Below are 24,694 nucleotides of genomic sequence, written 5' to 3'. Positions count from 1 at the left end.
GTTATGTATCAATACAGGAAGGTCAGACCTCCAATGGTTCATCACCTGCATCTATACGCAGGTCCGGAACCCACAAAATCTTGAAGAGGGTGTGATATTTGATTCGGCTAAGTGTACATGTTAGTCGATCGACCAAAGAAGTGAGAGAAAGATGGATTATATGGAGCTTGGCTTCGATTTTCTTCTTGGATGGAGATAGAAAGTGGGTAGAATCTGGATATGAGAAGAGTGGGAGTGAATTTGAAAGATTAAAGAGGGGCTTGGTTGAGCTATTTTGAATTTGGCATTACATGCAGGTGTGTAGATGCATTCGAACTTCCTATGCTGATACGTGGCTCCGATTGGCTTGTTTCGTATGTATGTGTGTATGTATGCAAGTGTGTATTGCAACGACCTCGGGATGTCCATTCAGAGAGGGGATAGCAACACGAGGTTTACAAAGAGAATGGAAAAGAACTGAGGCTTGGTACAAACATAAATACTCACTTCCCCTCGATGTCTAGAGAATCCGTAAGCTCGAGTGCCATCTTCATTGTACTCTCTTCGGTCCTTCCATCTCCTCTCACTTCATCCTCACTCCATTCCCATACCACTTCTTTAACCAGGCTCCGCCTAGGCAGATCCGCACCCTCAAAATGAGATTCTCAATCCCCCTTCTCCTTTCCGTTTCTTCTCTTGCCTTCGCTCTTCCAGTCGCAGAATCGGAAGTCGATGCAGCAGTAGAGGTTCAAGCTGCAGCCCAAGTAACAACCACCGAACATCTCGCTACAACCGCACACTTTTTTGAAAACTCTGCTGCTGCTGTTGTAACTACAGAGAATGGCTTGACTACTGATGCTTGCAAACCCGTCATTGTGATTTTCGCAAGGGGTACTAATGAAGGTATGTTTGTATTGAAACCTCGTTTTTTGTTTCTTCAAAATCATCTCACTAACAATATTCAAGAGGGAAATGTCGGCCAGGACGTCGGACCCTACGTCTTCACCAACTTGAGATCCGCACTTACAACTGCCAAAGTTACAGTGCAGGGTGTTGATTATTCCGCCAGTGTATTAGGGTACGCCAATCTCATTCACTCCCATTCCATCTTTCCTTCCCACCCAAAACTAACCCCCCCTCTAGCTACCTCGCCGGCGGCGACTCAGCCGGCTCCAGTACCATGGCCACTCTCATCAACTCCGCCTCCACCAAATGCCCCTCCGCCAAACTCGTCCTATCCGGCTACTCTCAAGGTGCGCAACTCGTGCACAAAGCAGCCAAAACACTCTCTGCAGCTGTAACGGCCAAGATTGCCGCAGTAGTCGTATTTGGCGACCCAGACCGCGGCCAAGCTGTGGGAACAGTCCCAAGCAGTAAGGTGTTGAGCATTTGCCACGATCAGGATATCATCTGTACTGGAAGTGGTGGATTTACTACACGTGAGTTTTTTTTTTTTTTTTGATTTTTTGATTATTTTCTTGAAAAGGGGGGGAGAGTGCTTGGGATTTGAAATCTTGGATGGAGAATCTTGGGAATGCGTTTACTGATAATGTGGATGTTCTAGATTTGACATACTCAAATGATGCACCAACCGCAAGTGCATTTATTGTCAAGGCTGTCGGATCCGTTTAGAGGATTTCTTTCCCAAAAAAAGAAAGAAAGAATGATTGAAGGGTTGAAGAAAAAGTTAGGAATGGTTTGATAGGACTGGATGAGAGGAGTTGTCATGCGGGGCCTCGTGTATCGAACCTTTTAAAGGAGTTCTGTAGATAACGAGAAAAATATTCCACTTGAATCTGACCACTAAGTTCCCTCTTCAAGTAATTTTCGCAAATGAATAGCCATTGTGTTGATGATTACTGATGCTCTCTACTTTCATTGACTGTTTGAATTGTATCCGTAATCACATACAAGAGTAGGTAGATAGTAATTTAAAAATAAAATCCATGGGCCTCCATAACATAACTCAGCCCAATCTTTTAATTCATCAGTAACGTATATCTATATCCTATAAACTATTTCCTTCCCAAAACGCCACATCAGTAAAAAAAACCAATCTTTATCTTGCATGCGGTTCAATCCCATAATCCTCCAAATCCTCCATACTTCTCTCTCTCGTTAACGCTCTCCCAATAGCTGTGATCTCCACCCTGTGTTCCACACACCTTCCATCCAGCTTCAAATCAAAAGCATCATCATCCAGCGACTCGATTGCATATCTCACCTTCTTCTTCTTCTTCGACGATTTCTGCCCTATCGTTTCGAGATCACAGAGACGAGAGCCCGAGTTCTCCAGAGAATCGCACGTGGCTTCGCCGATCCATCCCGGCGCAACGTGTTTGGCGAATTGCCGGATGATGGGGAAGGAGCCGCAGATGGTTACGAGGTTGGCTTCTACGATACTGTGGGGAAAGGATTAGTATGCTCGGATGTTTTGGGTTGGGGTTAATTTTGACAAATACGTGGAAGGGGGAGAGGTAATGGGTACTAGGTGCTAGGTGATAGAAAGGAAAATACCTACATCCATATGCAAGGAACCGAAACAGCCCATGTCTGATCCGGTGCCATGAGAAGAGGTAACATGATCTTCAAACGTATCATACTCGTTACACAAGTCCTATATCCTCGAAAATCAGCACCCGCGCTCTTTCCTCGATGCCAAAGTGCATTCAAGTAAAGAAAGAGAAATTTCCACTTACAGCGAGCCAACCATAAAAATCACAATCAAGCCCACTTTCTGAATCCTCGGCATCTGCAAATCTATAACCATCGGAATGACCAAAGCGAGGAGTGCAATATCCGTAGCGACATTCAAAGCAGCTGTCGCGATGTATATCGCGGTTCGATCAATGCACGTCCCATCGATAATATCGTAATCCCAATTCATAGCCAGCGGTTTGCACAGAAAAATAAGCGCAAAGATGAGAGCGAAACTATGGCCCACAACTACAATCATGAGAAAGTACACCGCATTTCGAAACCACTGAACGGGCGATAGACGATTGTAGAAGAGCAGGAGCGAAAATTTGGATAATCCGAGACAGGCCACATAGATGACCGAAGAGCTCATAATCAGCTACAGCGAAGAAAGACGTTAGATGGAGGAACTTCCTTCGTCGACGCCCATGCGTACGTTGGTGGAAACCTCACCTTGCCGTACAAATGATATCTTGCGATGGGAATTTCCCACGCGTGTACGCCCATGGCTTTGTGAATCCACATGACTGCACGAGATCAATCAGCTTTGTTTTTCTTTTCACAGTAGGCTCGTGGATTTCGCGCACAAACAAAAAGTGCCTGCACACTAACTCCCGCAAGCTATTTCGTCATTTAGTATGACAATGCCATCCGCTCGAATCAAATCACTCACCCAAGCCATAATCAAACAGACTGCGTTCCGAAGATGAGTTAGCAAGTCTTCCAATATGGCAGTATGATAGAAACAACTTACCATCCTCAGCAGCAAAACTCCTCGAAACAACCGCTTTTGTGTAAATCCTCATACACAAAAACGAAAAGCTCAATATGGTCCCGACGCCAAAAACCCAATATCCAGTTATATCTTCATATCTTGCCGGATTATCAAAGTTCACGATGTAACCCTCCGGTGCGGGTAAGGCTGCTATCGGTGAAGACATTGGAAATATGTTGAGAAATATTTCGAGGTTCGAGCAGGAACGTCGGTATATTAATCATGGAACATAATTTGCCAGTCTATTTTATTTCAATGGGTATCCATTGTTATATTTACAAAAGTAGATGATAGATCTTTTCGATTCGCAAAAGGTTTCAACCCTAGATTGAAGAGATATGAAAGAGTCAAATTTTGTAAGATTAATTTTCTATGGGAGGTGGTCTAGACCTAATAACGTGGCAAAATCTGCATTCACGATGTATTTCTCCAAACATTCGTGGGGATAGGGGACACATGGTGGTCTTGACTTGTCTCTTGATATGGTATATGTTTGATTAAAGTTGGACTAGAGTTACTAGGTGAACCTTAATCGAAATGTCGCAGATCTACGATGAGATGACTTCTATTCCACGATCTGCTAACAATAACAATTTTCTTGTCGCTATCCCCATAAATTCGAACTTGAATCCACATGAGGCGGAATGTAGATCTTTTGCTTGATTACTTCAGATTCATGATCACAATTCTTGTTGTCGATTCCCAATGTGATCAATATTCCACCCTACTGGAATACTAAGGTTTAGCACAGACTATAGAACCCTTAACAGGATCAACTTTATATAATAGCACATGTCACAATTAATCACCGACACTCTGCTCGCAGCACCAAATAAAATGTGAGATCGGTCGATCGATGAGGAAAAGTTATTAGAGATAATAATAAAAAGCCTGTGATCATTGAGGCGATACTATTGATTCGATACCGGGACAGTGGTTTCCACCAGATCGTAGGCTAATTATTAGCCTACGATTACACACTGGAAACAATATTAACTGGAACGGTTCACCTACCAACTCCACGCCCTAGCCAGCTGAACAACTAAACTTATTTGAGTGATATTCTATGAGGATTCCTTTTTCAGGGGTATCAAAAGTTTAATCAACCCCAATGAGACAATTCTAGCATTTTAAGGTCGGCGATTATTAATCGTTCAATCATCCAGAATGTTCAGTTGGTGGGTGAATCCTTTTAAGCTCTGTTGCTACTTAGCTCTTTTAACATTCACGATAGCCGTAAAAGAAAGATCTAACATCGACAATTAACTAAATTGCTGTGTTTGATTGAAGTGCATGGTGTGTAGCTGAAGGATACGCCATAAACTTTACTGTTCTCGAGAACAGGGTGTCACCATTTATCTCGAAGAGGTTTTGCTTCTGGATGATTGAGTTTGAAAACATTTTTACTACTGAGTATATACCCGCCACATCTCAGCCCCATCTGCATGATGTCAGTACTTAGGTACTCGGGCTAGTCACTTTCAGATGTCATCAGGAATGGGCGTGTGTTAATTTATCTTCTGTAGATCTTCACCGATCATTGTCTTCAACACCAAACTTCGTGGTAGTGCATAGATGTTTTCTTCCTCGCGTTGATACCTAAGTGTCCTCGAACATCCTAACCACCCAGTTCGCGATTCAAAATAAGACACGAGAAAGCCGTCGTTTTGTTTGTGGCGGTAGTAACTTCACATACTAATGGTACCGCCACAAACAGCACAACTTCAAACTATTCATGAAGCACTTTATCATCCATCCATGCAGTACCCTAAGATTGACGTCGAATAACCTCATCTTTGAAGCGTTGTGCTTATCATCAGTACATGAGACGATGGTCACGTATGGCATTACTGTTGCTGGAGATCGTGCAGCATCATTGGAAGCGTCGAGGTTACTTTAACCTTTAGAAACTTCCACATCGCACTTGCGAATATCACAATGATCAACGCCAAGAACAGAACTAAATCAAGCTTCTTTCAAACATTGAAAGGCGTCTCAAGAAATCTTGGAGCCGTCACTAGACTATATTTGGCGGCTTTTGCTGGTCGCCAAATAATATCTGGCGAGGTATTGGGACAGATCCAGATAGCACTACAGCCCAGAAACCCCAAGCCATGATTGCCTTTGATAACTGAATCAACAATGATCTAATCTGCTCTGCCATCAAAATTCGGCAACACCCTACATTAACGAGGCCAACTACTGTTGTCAGCGCGTATGGTTTTACAAGCCCCGCCGTGGCTACTTCAGCGGTCACAGAGTTTCTGGCAGTGCCCAAAAATACATTCGATTCCATGAATGTTACCATTACGACCGATCTTATAATCGACCTCGAGCAGACAGGTAGCTACAGGTACGTAAAGCCATACTTGCAGTTGGTCGGCACAACTTCACAAGGCTTCGATTCCCACAACCAACAGTGGATCAATTGGTAATTAGATTAAGCAAAATACGTTCCAACTTATCCCGACTACGTTTGGCCAGATTGACGTTATAGAGGGTGGTGATATGCTTGAATTTGGTCAGTTTAAGGATACGCTTATCTGTATGTAAAAAATTATCACTCATCTCACAAAAGTACTCGTGGCTTACATTCGATATTCCAATATTACTTGGCATAAAATGGCGAGGGCCACAATGATTTGTTCCAACCAAGTGACTATGCTATTGGCATCGGTCAATCGTAATCAATTTATTTATCTGGATGATACATGCAAGACGGAGAAACTGTTAGAGAGCTACGGGACCGCTAATATTGAGAAAATCTGGGCTGTGGCCAGATATGACTCCGAAACGGTCTTTCAAGCATGATGATTTCGATGTTGAATATAATTGATTTGACGAGTTGACAACAGCTTTTACTGATACACACTTTGTGGTAATGTTGAAGAAGAAGAGCAAACGGACAGACATGATGAGTTATGGAAGTTTTTTTTTTACGTCAATTAAGGTCTCGTACGAGAAACATGTGATAATAATAGCATCGGTCGCAGGCTAACACCGCCCACGACCGTGAACTGATTTATCCAAATGAATTCATGTAACGTTCAATTAAGTGGGAATAGGACACGGCGATGTTTAGTAGAACAGCAAACTAAAATGTATATAAGGACGAGAATACAGTCGAGAGTAGACTAAAAATTATATCACATCAACAAATATTCAAACCCTAAGAATTTTACTTTAAGAAATAACAGAACAAATATTCCAGACCAAGATTGCAAGATGGAAGCAACTTCAAAGACAAAGAAAGAGACAAAAAAGACAACGAAAAAAAACACTCTAGCAAATGCAAGAACCGTGAAAACATCGTCGTCTTCGAGTACACAGCCATCGTCTGCAGAGCCACGGCAAATAAAAATAGAGATCGCTAACACTGGAAAGAGCAACGGTGGTATATACGATGCATACGATGCAAGTCCAGCCATCAAAGAAAAACACAAGCAACAAAACTTGGATGCAAGAAAAAGGGACCGGGCCCCAAGTACAAGTCAGAGAATTTTAGGCAAGGCAAAAGAAAAGATAGGAATGTAAGGGGAAAGCACGGTGGTCTTTGCTGAGCAGAAGTGGTAGAAGGGATCCGAAACAACGAAAGCAAAATTGAACATATGTAGTAGGCGGCAAATAAATCAAACACAAGAAGTAAGGATAGCAGGAATCTTGGCTAGATTTTCTTCAATCGAGTAGAACTAAATTTCATACAAGATTCAAATGGCAAGAACGTGAATCGCATGCAGGAAGGTGGGGGGCTCTGGGGGACAGACAAGTTGAATGATCTTCTGCGGGGTCCAGAACAATATATCTTGAAAGCTTATCATAATTCAATCAATATAAGTTCTGTGTATTGTTCACTAAACATACAGAGCTTCGAATGGCAGATACCAAGTAGGACCCAATTCGCGATGAGATATATGGGGTGATAGGTATACTTTGCATATGAATGATGAGAATTAGGATTGAACAATTCTCCATGAGAGGAGGACTGGCCTCTAATTGTGTAGCCTGGGTTGCTGAACCTGGCTTGGCCTGGCTACCCAACTGAGTAGTGAGGATATGAAGCCTCTCTCTTCTGGAAGTAATATTCAGTGGGTGGATTCCTTGAGTCGTGCCCAATGTCATGCTAAATGTCATGCTATATATGGAAAAAGAGGACGAGTACAAAGAATTGTATCGAAAGATTGTTTCGTTTCTTCCTGTCAGTATCCGCCCCCATGTATTATCGTGCACACACAAGATATAATCATGGACCTGCGCAGTTGTTCTGATGTTATTCGTGTATATATGGTAGCTGGCGTCCAGATTGATATGATGATGAGGATGATCCAAGCCATTGATTGGCGTGATGTGATATGATGTGATGGAAGTAGCTAAGGTTACGACGAGAGCCATTGAGAGAAATTTGACTCTTTTCCCCAGCTCGCGCAGTATGGATATCGATACATATTGGGATTCGGTAGTTGTAACCCACTTCCGGATAAATGACAGGCTGAGCTGACCACCCCACCTCGAGCCCACCTCTTTCCCGGGCGCTTAAAAAATAATGCCAATATCCATAATAATCATCCAATCACAATGCAGAACAAGCATAAGAGGACGGTAACATCTTCTCACATCTTCTTCCCTTTCTGCACCCTTCACTCTCTTCACATCTCTTCACATCTCTTCACATCTCTTCACATCTCTTCACATCTCTTCAACCAACCACATCAAACATCACCCTTCACTCTCGGATCATACGAAAAGCTGACTGCAGCCCCAACGAGGACGATGGATATTTCTCCCAATTAAGTATCTGCATTGACTATATTTGTTGATATTCCCTTTTGATCCCTGGGAATTCTCATCGTTCTATTATTTCATTGGTCAATCTATCTTCCGGGCGCTATCAAATACTGCCATGAGAGCATCTCATTCTCTTCTTCCTTGACCATACAAAATGCACATCGACCAAACAGATATTCTATCACTTCATTCCCTTCATCCAATCCAATCACGAGATAGCCTTGCACTCGAACATCTATACTCGATGTTGCCTAGGTAGGCATGTAGGTACGCATCTCTCGCAGAACAATAATAGGTAGTATGCAGTTGTGCAGCATGCAGCTTTGCCGGCTTTGGAGGATTTCACTCCCGTATATACATCAATTCATCCCCCCTTGAAATCGAAAAGCTGGAACACTTCATGTCACTTGTTATCTCAAAATATCTAAAATTGTTTCAACGGGAGTTTATGATACACTTACAACATGCTCCATTAGAAATGTTGAGGCTATAAAAGAGGTCAATTGTATCATCACATACACAAAATGCGTCGAGGTGAATCAGATCGTATCAATATACCATCGTCCATTCTTTTGATTTACTCAACATCCACTTCATTATCGTCCCTTCTTTGCATCTTCTCGACTCTCGCTCTTTTACCTATCAAGGTATTCGCGAATCCAATCTCAACAAGAAAACTTCCTCGAAGTAATCCATTGGGAATAGATTGGTCACCAGCACCACCACCAGAAGACGGTCCACCTCTTTCAGCCGGAGCTTCACGGAATAAGGCACTTCTACCAGCTCAGATTGGTGGTATCATAGGTGCATATCTATTCTCTCTTTGCATCGTGGGAATTCTCATAATTACTCTTGGGAAAAGGTTACGAAGGCAAGTTGAATTAGAAGCTAGAGCCTTGGAGGTGGAATTAGTCGACTCAACATTTGCCGGCGTTTATACTGGATCATCAGGTCCAACTCCAGTTTCTCCATCAAACCTTCGAAACTTTTCCTGGCCATCTCCAGATAAAAAGTGCTTCGCACCAGCAATCAATCCCGACCCAAACGCTTTTGTTTTCCCTTCAGTACACGAATCATACACAAATCCTTACGTTTACCCTACTCAACGACATCACAGTATACACCAAAGTATATATTCGCATCAAAGTCAACCTAGTATTGATAATAAGATTGTTGAAGCTGATCGAGAAATGATGAATCGAAATCTGGAGGATCTATACGCTCATGTGATGGAGCAAGAGGAAGCAAAGGCTGCAGGAATGGATGTAAGAAACATGCCTCCTCCCATGGTACCTGGAGGAGTATCTACGGTAGCTCCACATCAAGTACAACCATCATCAAGGAAACTTGGGAAACATAAACCTTCGGAAATCAATACCAACGATAATAAATCAACCAAGACCCACTCTCGAGCATCCTCCATAATTTCAGCTCTTACCTCTCCTAGATCTGTACCCAAATCACCTAAATCTCCACGGAGAAAGGGAATTCGGGGTTTACGAATTTCATCTCCAATTGCGACACCACACTCAACCACTTTCTCACATGCCGCATCGGACGAAGAGCCTTTAACACCACGAGGATACGTGCATAGAGCTCCGCCACCAATTCCAAGAAATCAAGTCCCGTACGGCTCCACATCATCTAACGGTGAATCACCTACTCGCAGTATAGCAGAGACCCTCGACACAATATCACCTGTATCTCCTCAACAAAAACTTCCTTCCCTGAATACCCGCAATCTCCAAATCTCCCTCAAATCCGAATCAAATACTGCTTCTCCTCAATCAGCAGGAGAACGCACCAAAACCATGTTTTCCCGACCTCTTCGAGCCGCTCCTTCAAAAAACTCTCTCCTCCATAAACCTCAAACCTCGAATGGTTCTTCTGCCTCTCCTGATTCCCCCTCATCATCCACAGCTATCGGCTCTACCTCCACTTATCAAACCGCTAGCAACGCCTCCTCAGCACCAACTCGCTCTCTCCCCTTCCGCGAGCAATTTCAACAAAATATGCTCTCTCCAAATCTCCCCACCAAAACCACCATTCTCGAACGCGTTCCTAGGGATAATGGACAGAAAACCGGAGGTCTCAGAACTGGAGGTCTTAAAACACCTTTCAGTGGAGGCACGGTACCTTATAGTCCTTATCAACCATTTACACCCATGATGCCGATTACGCCGCGATTAGTGACCAAGGAGGATAGAAAGAAGATGAAGAGAGCTATGCCCAAAACACCGGTTGTGGAAATGATCAAGAGTGAAGAGGATATTTGGGATAGTGGATATTAAATTCATATTTCTTTCATAGAGTGGCATGACATAACATGGCATTGTATGAGGACAGTAGGTAGAGGAGTCGAAGACAGGGGTGGAAATGTAAATGTGTAAAACCATTACATGAATTAATGATATTACGAAGAGATCAATTAAATCTTTGGGCGTGGAGTATTGAAGGCGGAGTTATAATTGTTTTACGATATATTTCTTGCTCCTGTTCCCTAGGGGATCAGTAATGAAGATGGGTTAGGAAATTGCACAAGTATGAAAGACGAAGAAATGGAGTAATCATGATAATGATATCATGCGCCAGCCTCTTATCGTATATACTATAATACCTACTTTACATACCTAGCTGCTTGCACGCTTTCATGTTATCTCATGAGCTTGGATAAATTATACAACAAGATTTTTTTCCTCCTCAAAATGGTCACAGAAGTTTTCGAAGTTTTAGTTAATAGGTATGATCTGATTTCATTCAAGCCATTCCAAATTTGGAATGGAATGGCTGACACATGAGAAGATCCGAACTATTCACTCTTCGTCTCAAACATCTTCAAATCCATCGCTTAAATTCTTCATTTGATAGTCCCTCCATCGAGAAATAAATCATCTCTATCACAAGGTGCCTGCACCCACCCTCACAAAACCCAAAAAGCAGAGTACCACCCATAACCCATCCCCACCCCCCCAAACCATCTAAACAAGCTCAACCCAACCCCCTCTCTAACTAACATACACCTGCCCCGCCAAACTCAACGCCGTCCCCGCAGCATCCAGCAAAAATCCCGGAAACACGCCAAAATACGCGTATCTCTCTACATAATCCTGGGCATCCAACCACGGCAACACCTTTTGCAAAAACGCGGCTTGCTGCGCGTCCGAACCGTAGCATTGGAATTCCGTGATCCAGATGGGCAGCTGGAGGGTTTCGTGCGCGTTGGTGACGTTGGCGATGAACCAGTCGGAGCCCGATTGGCCGGAGCTCGGCTCGCAGTCTTGGTAGTAGTGGATGGCCGCGAAGTCGATGTGGCAGGAAGTGCAGTTTCCGAGGAAATATTGCGTCCAGGTGCGCGAGCTGTAGGAGCCGCCAGAGGACCACTGGGAGGGAGGGGTTAGTTAGATGGATATTATGAGGGGGTGAGAGGATAGAGTGTTGAGAGAGTTTAAATGGATTTGGAGGAATGGATTGGATGAGAGCTTACACTATTCCAGTTATTCCACAAAACACCTGGACCACCAATGCGCACCTGTCCTTTGAATTGTTCAATGTAGGATTTGTATCCGGCGGCTGCGGCTTCAGGAAGCATATTGGAAGATTGTTCCCACGTAAGATCAGGCTCGTTGAAACCGAGTATGCTTTTTGCGGTTTGGACGGCGGAAACCCAGTTTTGATCCATGATCTTGGGGAGGCCCCAAAGCATTGGGACGCTGGGGATTGGGTTAGTTGTATTTCAAGTATTCAACTCAGAAGAAAGAAGTAAGTGAACAAACAGGAAGGGGAAAAGAGCGAGAAACAAAAGACTTACAATTCAATACTTGAATCCAAACCGTTACTCTTGAATCCCCAATCATAGCCCCAAGTAATCTTACTATATCCCTTGAGCATATTTCCGTATGTCGAATCGCCATGGACATTGTTAGAATCGTATGTGATACCGCGTTTTCCAGATTTGCTCGGATTAGAGGTATTAGGTGGAGTTGGGCTCGAGCCGCCACCACTCTGGAATGTAGTCAGGCGATTTGGACCACCGCACATCTCTGCATTATTACCCTTGCAGGCCATATTGCAACCATCTGCGGCAGGTCCATTTCCATTGACGATTGAGTTACCACACCCTGTTCATAGATGGATTAGCAAATGTGGGGAATTGCGAAGGAGGGTTGGGGAGGGGTAGGGTAGGTAAGGAACTCACAGCATTCTCCTCCATACTCAGTACCAGCGTATGAGAAACCAGCTGTTGAACAAGAGGCTTGACAACCTTCATTTGTCATTTCTCCAGATACTGATACGGAGGTGGTTAGACCACGACCAGAAACATTGTCAGTGTAGCAGCCAATAGATGTCCAGCTCTGTCTCTTTTCAATATTGGTTTGGACATCTTGAGACTTGATTGTCATGCAAGTTGCTGTGAGAGCAGATGTAACAACGAAGATTGCTTGAAAGAAAAGCATATTGAAGACTGGACTTGACAGTAGATTGTCAGTATTGTTTGGAGATTCAAGGTCAAAGGTTGAAGGCCGAAAGTTCAAGTCTTCTGTCTTTATAAAGAGACCAGCAAGTGAGAAGAAGATTCTTAATCTCCACAACTTTCCCCAGATTCCACCTTATTTTAAGCTAAAATGGTTTCTTGAAATTGTCACAATGTCATACGAGCACAAATCTAATCGGAGCGAATTCCATGTTGGAGTGAATCAGGAACCACGGCACTTTCTTCCTAGTTTCTAGGCAGTACGTACCGTCGAATCAGATTATTCGGAATAGAAATTGCCTTTTGGCATATTCAAATTTGTGGGTAAGAACGAAGAAATGACATATTTGTGTGATGAAGTTCCAATCTTGAGGGTCTAGGTGGTCAGACGAACATATTAGAAGCTCATTTGTGGTGCCAAACATAGGTTGCATCTTAAAGTAGGTGCAACCAAAGACCACGCCGTAGTAAACAAGACAACAAGTAATGGCGCAGACGGGCTTTCGTCGGTTTCATATATAAATTAATGTCATCTATGAGTAAATACTCAGGTAAATGAACAGCCTGAATCAAACGCCGATTCAGTATCTCACCAACATTAAATGCATATATATATATTAAATGGTATGATTGGCTGTTTGTTTGTTCTGATATTCTCAAACTCGTACAACTGGAGGCTATAAAGACTTTTACTCCACAAACCAAAGAAGCGGATAAGCCTCTGAAGCCACATGGCATATAATATATATTTATCCAACCTGCCCGCACCCCGCATTCCAGTAAGATGGGCTCGCATGGTCATCTGGTATTACTATAACATCCTGGCACCGATGTAAGGCCGGAAAGTCGCCGTGTCTCGGTACCAACCGTGTTAATCACGAATTGCAATTACTGCATGAAGAATTGAGGCATTAGATGATATGAGCAGTATGAATGACTCGACAGCTAAGCAAATTAGTCCATATGATTCAAGAACTCACTAGCATATACTTTGCAGCGTTTCTTGTTCATTTCTAGGTATTTGTGCAATGTGTTGAAAATGATTTGTACGACAATGAAGGGGAAGCCGAAATGAACCACTGAAACATGTGTCCCTAGCTATTAGCCACCGCGAGTAGACAGATTTATGAGCTGATAGGACCTCAAATCAATAACGAAGGCGACTTCATTATCACCGGTCCAGGAAACTCTTTCCTTCCAATAGACAAATAATGGACATAAAGCAAGCCGAGAGTGCTGCTAGGATTCAACCGTAACGGAATGGAGAAAAGGGAGCAATTTCTGGCCTTGGGAGTCAAATACATTAGACTATACTCGAGTTGAGGGTGCGATATTTAATGTTAGAAACGACATAGGGTTGTTACTGAATATTCTAAAGTAATGACTCGATACCAAAGTGAACTCGAGGAGTGCCTTGAAAGTTCCAAGAGAATCAAAGCCATGACAGCCATGATAGCTCTGGTGGATCTGGCAGTCTTGGTACCCGGTAGTGCCTGACGCAATTGTAGTGGTCAGAGAAGCATAAAAGCCCATTACAATCATCCTGGAATCAAGGATGTAGTTTCCCGACACAGTGGTGAATAAGACCGAGGGCATTCCGCAAAGAAAGTATGAATATGGCCAGACTCGAAAATATGTTTATTGCAGTAGATTGGAGATGAGCAAGGAAGACTTTGCGCAAGATGACAGTAATGCTAAAAGTACGGTAGGCTTTAACAAGTGATTGAATATGCATTTGAGTATCTCGAATTTCCAATGGACTGAACTGCAGTCTGGCAATCAAAAGCTTTGATTTTTGGATTCAATCGGATGATTCAATTGGGTTGAGATATTGAATCTCATTTTGAATATCGTATCGCTTTTGATAACTGGAAGCTTGGCCCAATTTACCAGTCCGAATGATTGGAAACCATAGGAATATCAGTAGATGTCCGCTGATTTCACGATGGCGACAATGGGGCAAAAAGATCAGAACCACTTGCTCTAACTTTCATCCAAAAACAGAGTCAAATTTCTATTGAATACCAACATTGTGATTCCAGAAAACTTTGTGCTCTCATGGATCAGCCTTGAAGGAAGACAGAGGAGTATCAGAAAGCCTGCACGCCAGATTTCTTGATACAGGATCAGGCTACAGAATAAACCAGAAGAAAAGGAATGATTGCAGCTTATAATCGCGGCCTGCTTGGGAATGTGAAGGATGATGAGCGTAACTTTGTTGACGCGGGGCTTGGAAGTCTCGGAAGTGTTGGATGGAGAGTTGTTGGGTGCGAACTTAACAGACGTGTCCCGCTGATTTAGTAAATGTTGGCCAAATTGAGCTAAGGCATCATGTGACAAGAGTCGAGCGTCGATAAGCACACACCTTAATAAATGTTATCAATCATTGCTACTATCACCATCACTATCTAAGCATCTACTTTTGCATCTACGAGTATTGGTCTTTGAAAAGCATCGAACATGAATCACAGACATCATTTTCCAGCTTGAAACATGAAACATTTGCCCCTATTACTTCATCGGCTGGAAAAGAATCTTGTGCTTACGAGGTAGGGAATATAATCTATATTCTCGGCCTCTTGGGCACCGACTTCTCAGGGGTTTTGACATCCCCGCTTACTGTAAGACGGTACACTATACTCTAAATGATGGGTACTTCAGGGTACATCGGGCTCTATCGTTAGTGCTCCACAGGTCCACAGACCAATATCTCCACTTTGAACTGATTTCGGGGGCTCGGTTGTTACGGATGCTGTGAGAAGAATCGAGATGCGATGAGGTGAGATGTCGCACGCGCGCGCATGGGAATTTAGCTGCCTCTGGATCTTGTTGTTTCGGTTTTCCATGATGCTTGATCGATGGAATGATGGATGATAAGCTGTGGGGAGGGCTTGGAAAAGGAGGCGAGTTAGACTGCTTACGTGTGAACAAATGCGAGGTTCGTGGATACTCGTTTGAATGCTTTGGGAATCATTATATATTGGTTCAGAGAGAAGCCTGTACTTATATACAAAGAGCATCCGCAATTTTACTACTATTCTCGTCTCCCCATTCCACATCATTTCATTGTGTAAGAGATACATATTCTGAACTCTATATCGGAAAGTCATACAGTTATAGGAAACATGGGAATAAGAAACATGGGAAGCGAAAAGATATTACAAGTATTTGAGATTTGGGTTGCTTATGGCGAGACGGGAGTCATTCAAGAAGGCGTTCTCATTGTTCCATATCCGTCCTCATCCTCGTCGATACCCATGCCTACATGCACGTCAGAATCTCCGCTATCCTCCTCGAACCAATTTGCGATCCCATATCTATTCCACACAACACACAGCCCCTCGTCCTCCATCCCATCCACATCCGCATCCGGGTCTTCACTACCTACCTCCATTGGTGGTAGATCTAGTTGGCAAGGTAACATTCTTGCCTCTTCCCTACCTCTCTACCTCCATATATGTGCTTCAATAACTTCACGACATCGTAGTGCTGAAGAAATAGAATTATTGAGAAAGCCAGCTGAGTGGACGAAGATGTTATTCTTGGATTTGGCTCGAGAGGGCATTTGGGTGGAAAGCATCCTCACAGAGAGTAGAGATAGAGACTTGGGTAGAGAGAGGGAGAGGAGGAGGGAGAGGCAGCAAGAAAGAGATTCTAGAAGGAGAAGGAGAAGAAGTGAGATAGAGCGCCCGGGGGGATGCGATTCTATGATGTTGGGAAGGTTAAGAAGAAGATTGGGGTGTGAGGTAAGGAAACACGAGAGAGGAGAAAGACAAAAATACAGGGGTGGATATGTGAATAGGAATCCTGCCAGCGGATATAGACCCAGAAGACGAAGACAAGTTCTACGCCCTCGGAGAGCCAGAGATGATCGAGGAGAAAATGAAATTCTAAATCCAAAGGTTTGTGCTTCCTTGTGAAGACATCGAACTTATTGATGGCGACTGTCGCTAATTCTATTTGCCGCAATAGACGATTCGGAAGTTGTGGAGCGGTATTTCCCAGTCCTGTGCGAAGCCTTGAAGAAAGGTTCAAAATGCTTGAGTATTTCAATGTACATAATAGATATGAAAATAAAGAAGAGATCTCTTGCTGTGGTCTCGAGCCATGGATACATGTAAATGTCTATTAGAGCAAAAAATAAGATTGATTGACACTGTATGCAATGCTACAAACTGACAACTAGAATTATAAAGTGTTTGCTATCGACTTCCTACAAAATAGCCCCAATAACAGACTCGAATATCAACCCAAACACATCTCCAATGGCATTAGCTGTCACCGTTTCAGCAATCATGCCTGCATACTTCAAATTCTTGTTTTCAGGCTTTTCACTTGGCCCATCGTCTCGTCTGTACCCTCTAGGTAAGCGAGAATGTCTTGCTGATCGGGGCTCATGAAATTCCTCCTCTTCCCCAGAGTAGTCCAGATCATCGTCAGAAGATTCTGAATCTCTGGATACATATCGCTGCCGCGCGTAATACTTATGATGTGGTTCCATGTTAGAACTCCGAGAATTTCGAGAATTTTTCTGATCTGGTACAGCACTTCTTTGTGGCTTGTATGCCATGTTGTTCCAATCAACGGATTCAAAAGCATACGATGACGGATGTTCATTCCGTGATTTCGAGTAAGGGATATGACTGACGCACTCAATAGGGAGCTTTTCAGGCCTGTCGAAAAGAATGTGCGCAATATTTGCACGACTCATATAGTCCTCCCATGTTTCAATCCAGTCAGCAGCGCTATTCAATGGTACACCAAGTTTCTTCGCTATTGGTTCCACGCTCCGACAAATCGCATCAAATGGTACTATATCGTCTCCGAAAACTTTACCTTTATAGATCATATTTCCACCTAGTGAACATTGTAGTGATTGCTTATAGGAAGTGTGCCATTTTGAAAGGTCCCGAGATGTATGATAGACACAAAGATGATAATCATTTTCTACTGACTTGCCGCCCTCGTAAATCAAAATCACCCCAGCTTGTGAAATTCCGGTATCTGCAAGTATAGAATGAAAAGCCCATACATCATATATGACTGTCGCTTGGGACGATGTCATTGGCTAGATGCTTTATGAACAGTATTGAACAGTTGTAAGTGATTAAAAACCTGAAATAAAATATGAAACCTTTACCAGAGAAAATTCAAGAGACTAAATCTTTCAACATATGATTGAGATTTAAAAGAATGAGGGAAATGTTTGTTTGTGTGAATGTTGGTGGTTTGTTATATGGTTCGAGGCTGAGTAGGGAAGTAGGGCACGTCCTCTGACCTTTGATTTTAATTCTCCTGAGGCAGACTCGAGGCAGAGTAGGGCACATCCTCCGACCTCCGACCTTTGACTTTAATTCTCGCATTACAACACTTACAAAATCAACACAACTTACGACTGGTTGAATAAGAGAATCAAATGGGGTCAACCAAAAGCCCTCTGGTGGTCGAAAAACCGCTTCAAAATGTTGGTGAACCTGTCCAACCCTGCGTCAAATGAATGCTTCAGTATCTAAAGAGCCAAGAGCCACTCCAGTACTGCTGGCTATCATTGATTGCTTGTTTCATTGTTGTTGAGCAAATGAGTCTGGTATTCATTTTGGTTATCTTCAAGGGCAAGGGTTTGCTCTACCGGCTTTCTTTTCGTCGGAATGAGGAGGTGGTTGATGTTAATCTTGAAATCTTAATAGAAGGTGGTGCAAAGTAGCTCAAGCTGACAAAACAGCCACCAACCTTCCCCAGCATTTTACTTTGACTCCTCCTCATTGATCCTTTCCGAGAGATCTGAACTTTTTTTTCTCTCTTTCTGACGTTTACTTTCCAAAGGAGAAGTTTGACTCTATCAGAATGATTTGCTCATGATTAGAAGACTTGATTCTATCTTCGTCACTCCAGTGGAAGTATACGAGAGTTCCAAATACCTAAAATAGTATTGAACGATCAAAAGTTCAATAATACGGGAGAGACTTGGCTTCTCGTCGATGTTCTTTATCCCAAGATGGTCTAGCTACCATAACTCGCTCAATCACAGTGGAATAGCATTGAGAGGAGGAGCTAGTAAGGCTCTAATATGGCAATTTTCCAATGTAAACCAGAGCCATGGTTGATCAGAGACAAAGCGTCAACAGTGACTGTTGTGCCCCCACCCAGAAAGGACCAGGTCGGAAATCATATGCGAAATGCAGAGTTTTTGATAAACTTCGCATTGGAAAGATACCTTTATCACCAATTGTCTGTTGTTGGAAATCAGCAATAATTCACTTCAAACATTTGATAATGCCCATCTCTCCAAGTTGACATACATATTTCTTTTATATCTATTTCTTCTAGGACCTTATTTTTCATTCATACTAGCTTGACTTCTTCGCCGTGTACATATGTCAGCCTAGAAGTTTGAAAGCATATGACCAGCACCACGATATACATTTGTCCTTCCATCTTATCAAGGGCGCTCAAATATTTCCAAGATATCAGACCGAAAGCGACTATTGTCCAACGCGTATTAGCTTTTGCATGCTTGCTAGGAGATACATGGTCTCACTCAACCATGTTAGGCAACCCAGGTCTGACATCTTTCGCCTGCTAAAATCTGTTTCTCTACACTTCTCACATGATTCCTTTCGTACAATTCAACGAGATATTCGTATGGACTACACTGCGAAATTTCTCTAAGGTTAGCTTTCAAATTCTTCCCAACACCGTGAAAGCTTGCCGAGGTTATCAATTAGTCAAATCGTCGAAGTGAAAGTTTTTGGGATGATCTTACTTGGTCATCTAAGTTCCTCCATTGACAGTATCCACTATCCAGTTGAAAGAGTAACATCTGCGTGCAGAGTGTTATTTGATGGGATGTGTAGAATCAGAGGAACCATTTGAATGTTTTGGTAGTCGGAATGTAGTTGGGACGATTGAAATCCTCGACTGAACTGTTATTCATCTCATGATGAATGTATCCCTCCTACTACTTTTTCAACCACCAATAGCGCCTCGTTCTGTCGAACATCAATATGAAGGTAAGTTAATTTTCTTGATGGCGAAGGTTTACAATGTACCCTAGCAACTTAGCGGTTGACCTCAGCTTAGCCAAGCATGTATGTATAAGCCTGCCCGAGTTCGATCGCAGGATGCTATCACCAAGCAAAACCTACATACAGTTCAGAACTACAATTCAGCGAGCTATACGCTATTGCTTCTCCTCCATTGAGAAATTGTGGGTTTACTGTCCTCGTTATTATAGGTTTTTATTGTTGTGATGGAGTTTCTGGTACTAAAAAGTGAATATCATGTTTGTGTTTTTTTTTATGGCGGTCTGTGATTTTATCGTTCTCAAATTCACTGTTGGTTTTCTCAACAGAAAATCATGTGTGGACAATAGAAATTGGACAAGTTCTCTATGAGTCAGCTAAGCGGTAAGATTTGACAATAAAGTCAGAGTTTCATAGCGAGATTTTACCCAGATCTTCTGAGAAGTAATTAAATTCCTCACTTCGATTCTAGTTTTGTTCTCTTCTGCTGTCAATTCTTCTTATTCAAGCAACGCAGAACGGACATCACTACTCTACTACCTACATAGAGTAGAGTTTCAGCAAGGATCTCATCTTTTCCTTTACCATAACCGATTCTTCGATCTTCAAAAACCAATTCTCAATCTATCAACAGCAACTCTCTTCACAATGGCTTTCTATCCCATCCCCTTCATTTGTAGTGCTGCTCCCTACATCTCTCCATACTCGTTCATTCGTAGTGCTTCTCCCTACATCTCTCCATACTCTAGTAGCTCCAACAGCTCCTCGACTAGCGATTCGCTTAGTCTCCTCAATGGACCAGAGAGACCCGTCAAACATCCCAATCAGTTCCCCACCGACGAAGAGTCTGCAGTGGTTCATCAGAATCATCAACATTATTCCACTTTGTATGAGCAAGTATCTCCTGTCACTTTCAATTCATCCAATTTACTAACCACACAACTCACAGAGCTTCGCATCCACGCCGCTTCGTTGTTCCAGACATAACCCTAACCACCCCCTACGATTTCTACTACCCCGCTCAACCCCCCCCCCCAACCTTCCGAGTTCCTCGACCCCGAGCTGTTCATCTCTCCCCCCGCACACACCTACTCCGCGCTCATCCTCCCCCAACTCCGCACTCTTATCCGAGACATCGAGTCTACTGCGGATACACATTTGATGCAACATCTCCCCCACCTCCACTTCCTCCTCGGCCTCCTCTCGCCCCTCCCCGACTTCGGCCTCATTGACCACAACCTCCCCGCGTTCCGAGCACACGTCGCAACCCACTTCTCCACCGCTCGCACCCAGGAAGAAGACCATTACCACCCTCTGCTTGCCATCCAGCCCGAGCCGGAATTAAGAATGGTCTTCAGAATCTTCGATGCGCGCTACAATTATGACTTTCCCCGTCGCGCAGCCTGTCTTATCTACCCTGGTGATTGTAAGCATCAGCCTACTGAAGAAATGGTCAGTGAGGGGGGTGTGGATGGGGATAGCGGGGATTCTGCGCTGGTTTACAGACAGGGATGGGGTATGCAACCAAAGTATATTGTCACTGCTTCTTATGCGGGGGATGTGGGTGTACAATATCCAGTGTATCATTTTTGAGCTTGGTGTTTGTGGATTCTGAGATTGGGACTGGAGTGGTACGTCGTTTAATGGATATATTCAGGAGATTTGTACCAATGGACCGAGGGAATGGAGGTTGCTGATTGCAGATGTACATTAAAGAACTTGAACCAATGGACCGATGGAATGGAGGTTGCTAAATGCAGATGAGATGAGCTGTACATTAAAGAACTTGATACTCGATACCTACTTGATACTGACCACTCACCAATTACAATACCAAGCAAGATATTTCCCATCCATTCTCCCTACAGGTATATGAACATAACGATCCATCCCTGAACGTGTTTACACCATCCGTTCAGAGATTCAAAAACCCCGCACAACCATTCAATTCTCTAATTCCCACCTTCTCGCCCGGAAACCCCCCATCTACTAAGCTCAAGACCTCTCTCATAATCCCTGATCTAGTCAAGAAATAGTACCTAGCAAAAGTATTTATCTGCACATCTAATAATATCCATTTCCCATCTCCCATCTCCCATCTCCCATCTCCCTGATCACCTCTCCTACAATTCTTACAATTCTTACAATTCTCTCCCCCCCCCACCCCTCCCCCCGAAACATACCCTTCGCTCCTACCCGATAAAATGTCGAATAACAATCTACCTAAACAATCCACCTGGTGATCATTCCCAATAAATTTAATCCTACACCCATCATCATCAATCCAAGTCATCATATGTCGAACTGAAGCAGACCCGGCTACGCCCCCCTTCATTCCTCCTTCCCCTCAGTGCGGGGAACCCTGTCTATACGTAGGAGAAAAAACAGGCCGGAATTAACCAATGCTCTCTACGCGTTGTTTTGGTGAAGGTGCACGTACCATTGCGTAGTGGTCAATTCCGGCCTGTTTTTTCTCCTATGTATAGCCTGTCTGTCTCATCATCCCTCTCAAACATCGCCCCTTGCTTCCTCAACTCCTTCAAGCTAGCTGCTAGCAAGCGATCATCATATATCTACTGCCTATCACTCACCTCTCTTAAAACTCCCCTTTGCATCATACATCAAATTCACCAGATATGCATTTATTTCAAAGTTTTAAAAACCTGATGTACTCAAATAGTGGGCGGAATGTTCTTTTTCTCTTCTCTCTACTCTATGTAACAAATCTAGTCTCCTATTGTACATCTTTTCTTATCTCCTCACGCCGAATGGATGTAACAATCCAGCCACCTGGCGCAGTCAAAGCTGGTCAGACGCAGCGTTTTATTACCATTCATCCAAATCACATAGGATATCGTTTCATCTTATCCACGCATGCCTAAGATGATGACGTGTCTCTCAAATGACAGAATATCAACTCATCTATCTAGATATCTTATTTCACCAAACTCCCGCTTCTAAAAAGGAATAAGCAAACAAAGTCTATCCATCCATCTAACCCATTACCATCTCCGTTTCTTCAAATCTCTGTATTAAAGTTGATTCGTCGATGAAGATGAATTATCTAGGCAGTAGGCTTGAACTTCATAGGGGCTTGTTCAGTAGTCTCTGCAAAAGGGACACCGAGTTCAAAGAGCTTGGTGATGACATTTGCGAAGTCCTTCATGAAGAGAGATTCATCATTTGCGTATTTCTCAACGTATGAGCGGAAAGATTTATCGGAGACGAGGGCCATGTCGGTGGGAAGCATCATGAGGGACTTGGTGGTCTTGTCTTCGTACTATTTTGAGATTATGTGTTAGTTTATTTCTATTTTGGCGTCCATAAAAGGAAAGGGACGGGGTTAATCATACCTGCTTAGGACCATTCCACTTTTTCCAGTTCCACTTCTCATTCAACAAGAGCTTGTAGTAGTCGTTGGTCACAACTGTTGGAGAGAAAGTCCAAGGTCCCTCAAAACCACTACGATCAGTGTGGCAACGTCCAAGAGCGTGAGCACCACTCAAAGCAACAATTTCTTGATCATTGAATCCCATACGACCGAAGATAGCTCTCAAGTGCTTGTTACCTTGGGTTGCATCTGGGAGACGTCCGTCAGGTGTGCAAGCAGCAGCTTCCTTATCTTGTCTACCTGGTCGGAAAGGAATGACTGGACCCTGCATTTCTTGAATGGCGCAGATACCAGCCAAGATCCAGAGATCAGAGTAGGAGATCCATGGGTGCTTAGCTGTGAAGATGTTAGTAAGAAGTCACTTGCTCCAAGGTTGATAAGAACAAGCCCCGAAATCCCATAGCTCCCAGCGCTCGAGTCTACAAAAACCATTATGGAAAGCCTTCTCTAACTTCTCCAAGCTGGTCTCCATTTCCCCGGCCCACTCACCCGCACCGGAGGGGTAACCACATCTTCATTTACAAAAAAGTGAAATAGTCGACTTACCCTTAATAGGAGCCAAGAAATCTCTAGCAGCAACCAAACCAGCATTGGCACCGTGATCACCTTCTGGGGCAAATCTCATAGTGGCACCATTGCTACCACCAGTACCAGTTTCCTTGTCGAAGGTTCCGCTGCAATGCCACGCCAATCTGACCAAGACGGGTCCGTAAGAACCATCATCATAATCATCCTTCTCTTCCAATCTCTCTGCAATTTCATTGTAAACCTTTTGGTAATCGTCGAATGTAGGTGTGAAGAGACCAGCGGTTTCCTTGGCAGAACCACTCAAGAGTGATCCATTACCTTGAGAAATGAAGTAATATCCAGCACCTCCAGCAACGGCCAAAGCAGCAACACCGATAGAGAGAGGGAAGGAAGACTTGGCAGGTCCTTCAGATGCATATCCACGACGAGATTGTTGACGGAATGCTTGACGAGGAGCACTCAATGCAGTACGAGTGGCGGATCTGAAAGGTGTTGATTTGAATGCAGCGCCTGCGCGAGCAAAGGTTCGAGTAGCGGAAGCCATTTTGATAAATGGATTGTATTATGATGTATGTGATGGTTAATATTCTGTTGAAGTAACAAGTCGAAAAGTAAGTAAGTGTTCTCTTTCCCACGGGATCTTTTTTATATGAAGAAAAGCTAACGAATTAAAAGATTTCGAGGGCAAATAAGGTAGAGTGGAGAGCAGAGAGTAGAGGGTGAGAGTAGAGAGTAGAGAGTAGAGAGAATATAAAACTTACAGAAGACAAGAGAAGTAAGATAAAGACAGAAGTGAATGAATCTTTCTCACACACTACTGGTATCACTATTATTGATGATATTCCCAAGATTGAAAAGGTGAAGGTGGTAAGATTTCAACCTTTAGTAGTACGGAAGTGAAACCTAAGTGACCGGTAGCCACCGGTAGCCTCCACTTTACTTTACTTTACTTCACTGCACTCCTCACTTCACTCCTCACAGACCTCCTCGTCTTCACAGTTCAAATCCACCCGCCACGATCCACCAGCATTTCCTCAAGCCTTCTGCAT

At 43.4% G+C, this 24,694-nt stretch overlaps 10 protein-coding genes across 10 annotated transcripts; 6 read left to right on the top strand and 4 right to left on the bottom strand.

The window, feature by feature from the left end:
* Positions 1-458: 458 nt before the first annotated feature.
* Positions 459-1,906, top strand: EAE98_005433 (uncharacterized protein). Its single transcript, XM_038953055.1, has 4 exons — positions 459-882; positions 946-1,057; positions 1,123-1,418; positions 1,544-1,906. Exons 1-4 carry the CDS (start codon positions 636-638, stop codon positions 1,609-1,611), a joined length of 723 nt encoding a protein of 240 aa, XP_038810897.1. The 5' UTR covers positions 459-635; the 3' UTR covers positions 1,612-1,906.
* Positions 1,907-1,926: 20 nt separating this feature from the next.
* Positions 1,927-3,742, bottom strand: EAE98_005432 (uncharacterized protein). Its single transcript, XM_038953054.1, has 7 exons — positions 3,431-3,742; positions 3,350-3,369; positions 3,264-3,297; positions 3,130-3,203; positions 2,679-3,055; positions 2,501-2,596; positions 1,927-2,381 (listed from the first exon to the last, which is right to left on the bottom strand). Exons 1-7 carry the CDS (start codon positions 3,615-3,617, stop codon positions 2,039-2,041), a joined length of 1,131 nt encoding a protein of 376 aa, XP_038810896.1. The 5' UTR covers positions 3,618-3,742; the 3' UTR covers positions 1,927-2,038.
* A 1,540-nt stretch (positions 3,743-5,282) lies between these two features.
* Positions 5,283-5,569, top strand: EAE98_005431 (uncharacterized protein; the record flags this gene model as incomplete). Its single annotated transcript, XM_038953053.1, has 2 exons — positions 5,283-5,341; positions 5,410-5,569. The coding sequence occupies 2 exons, from the start codon at positions 5,283-5,285 to the stop codon at positions 5,567-5,569; spliced, it is 219 nt and encodes a 72-aa protein (XP_038810895.1).
* Positions 5,570-6,676: 1,107 nt separating this feature from the next.
* EAE98_005430 (uncharacterized protein) lies at positions 6,677-6,985 on the top strand (the record flags this gene model as incomplete). Its single annotated transcript, XM_038953052.1, has 1 exon — positions 6,677-6,985. The coding sequence occupies one exon, from the start codon at positions 6,677-6,679 to the stop codon at positions 6,983-6,985; it is 309 nt and encodes a 102-aa protein (XP_038810894.1).
* A 1,772-nt stretch (positions 6,986-8,757) lies between these two features.
* Positions 8,758-10,524, top strand: EAE98_005429 (uncharacterized protein; the record flags this gene model as incomplete). Its single annotated transcript, XM_038953051.1, has 1 exon — positions 8,758-10,524. The coding sequence occupies one exon, from the start codon at positions 8,758-8,760 to the stop codon at positions 10,522-10,524; it is 1,767 nt and encodes a 588-aa protein (XP_038810893.1).
* A 688-nt stretch (positions 10,525-11,212) lies between these two features.
* EAE98_005428 (uncharacterized protein) lies at positions 11,213-12,843 on the bottom strand. Its single transcript, XM_038953050.1, has 4 exons — positions 12,429-12,843; positions 12,042-12,351; positions 11,718-11,943; positions 11,213-11,613 (listed from the first exon to the last, which is right to left on the bottom strand). The coding sequence occupies exons 1-4, from the start codon at positions 12,685-12,687 to the stop codon at positions 11,239-11,241; spliced, it is 1,170 nt and encodes a 389-aa protein (XP_038810892.1). The 5' UTR covers positions 12,688-12,843; the 3' UTR covers positions 11,213-11,238.
* Positions 12,844-16,237: 3,394 nt separating this feature from the next.
* On the top strand, positions 16,238-16,727 carry EAE98_005427 (uncharacterized protein; the record flags this gene model as incomplete). The annotated part of the gene is made up of 2 exons (XM_038953049.1): positions 16,238-16,606; positions 16,677-16,727. The coding sequence occupies 2 exons, from the start codon at positions 16,238-16,240 to the stop codon at positions 16,725-16,727; spliced, it is 420 nt and encodes a 139-aa protein (XP_038810891.1).
* Positions 16,728-16,917: 190 nt separating this feature from the next.
* On the bottom strand, positions 16,918-17,553 carry EAE98_005426 (uncharacterized protein; the record flags this gene model as incomplete). The annotated part of the gene is made up of 1 exon (XM_038953048.1): positions 16,918-17,553. One exon carries the CDS (start codon positions 17,551-17,553, stop codon positions 16,918-16,920), a length of 636 nt encoding a protein of 211 aa, XP_038810890.1.
* Positions 17,554-20,374: 2,821 nt separating this feature from the next.
* On the top strand, positions 20,375-21,319 carry EAE98_005425 (uncharacterized protein; the record flags this gene model as incomplete). The annotated part of the gene is made up of 2 exons (XM_038953047.1): positions 20,375-20,623; positions 20,774-21,319. 2 exons carry the CDS (start codon positions 20,375-20,377, stop codon positions 21,317-21,319), a joined length of 795 nt encoding a protein of 264 aa, XP_038810889.1.
* Positions 21,320-22,342: 1,023 nt separating this feature from the next.
* Positions 22,343-24,570, bottom strand: EAE98_005424 (uncharacterized protein). The gene is made up of 4 exons (XM_038953046.1): positions 24,407-24,570; positions 23,664-24,233; positions 23,080-23,453; positions 22,343-23,006 (listed from the first exon to the last, which is right to left on the bottom strand). The coding sequence occupies exons 2-4, from the start codon at positions 24,187-24,189 to the stop codon at positions 22,791-22,793; spliced, it is 1,116 nt and encodes a 371-aa protein (XP_038810888.1). The 5' UTR covers positions 24,190-24,233; positions 24,407-24,570; the 3' UTR covers positions 22,343-22,790.
* Between the last annotated feature and the right edge of the window lie 124 nt (positions 24,571-24,694).

The sequence above is a fragment of the Botrytis deweyae genome (genome assembly GCF_014898535.1).
Source record: "Botrytis deweyae strain B1 chromosome Unknown BDEW_010, whole genome shotgun sequence".
In the NCBI taxonomy this organism is placed as follows: domain Eukaryota; kingdom Fungi; phylum Ascomycota; class Leotiomycetes; order Helotiales; family Sclerotiniaceae; genus Botrytis; species Botrytis deweyae.
Note: the sequence above shows the minus strand (reverse complement) of the source record. Positions and strands in the feature narration are given on the sequence as shown.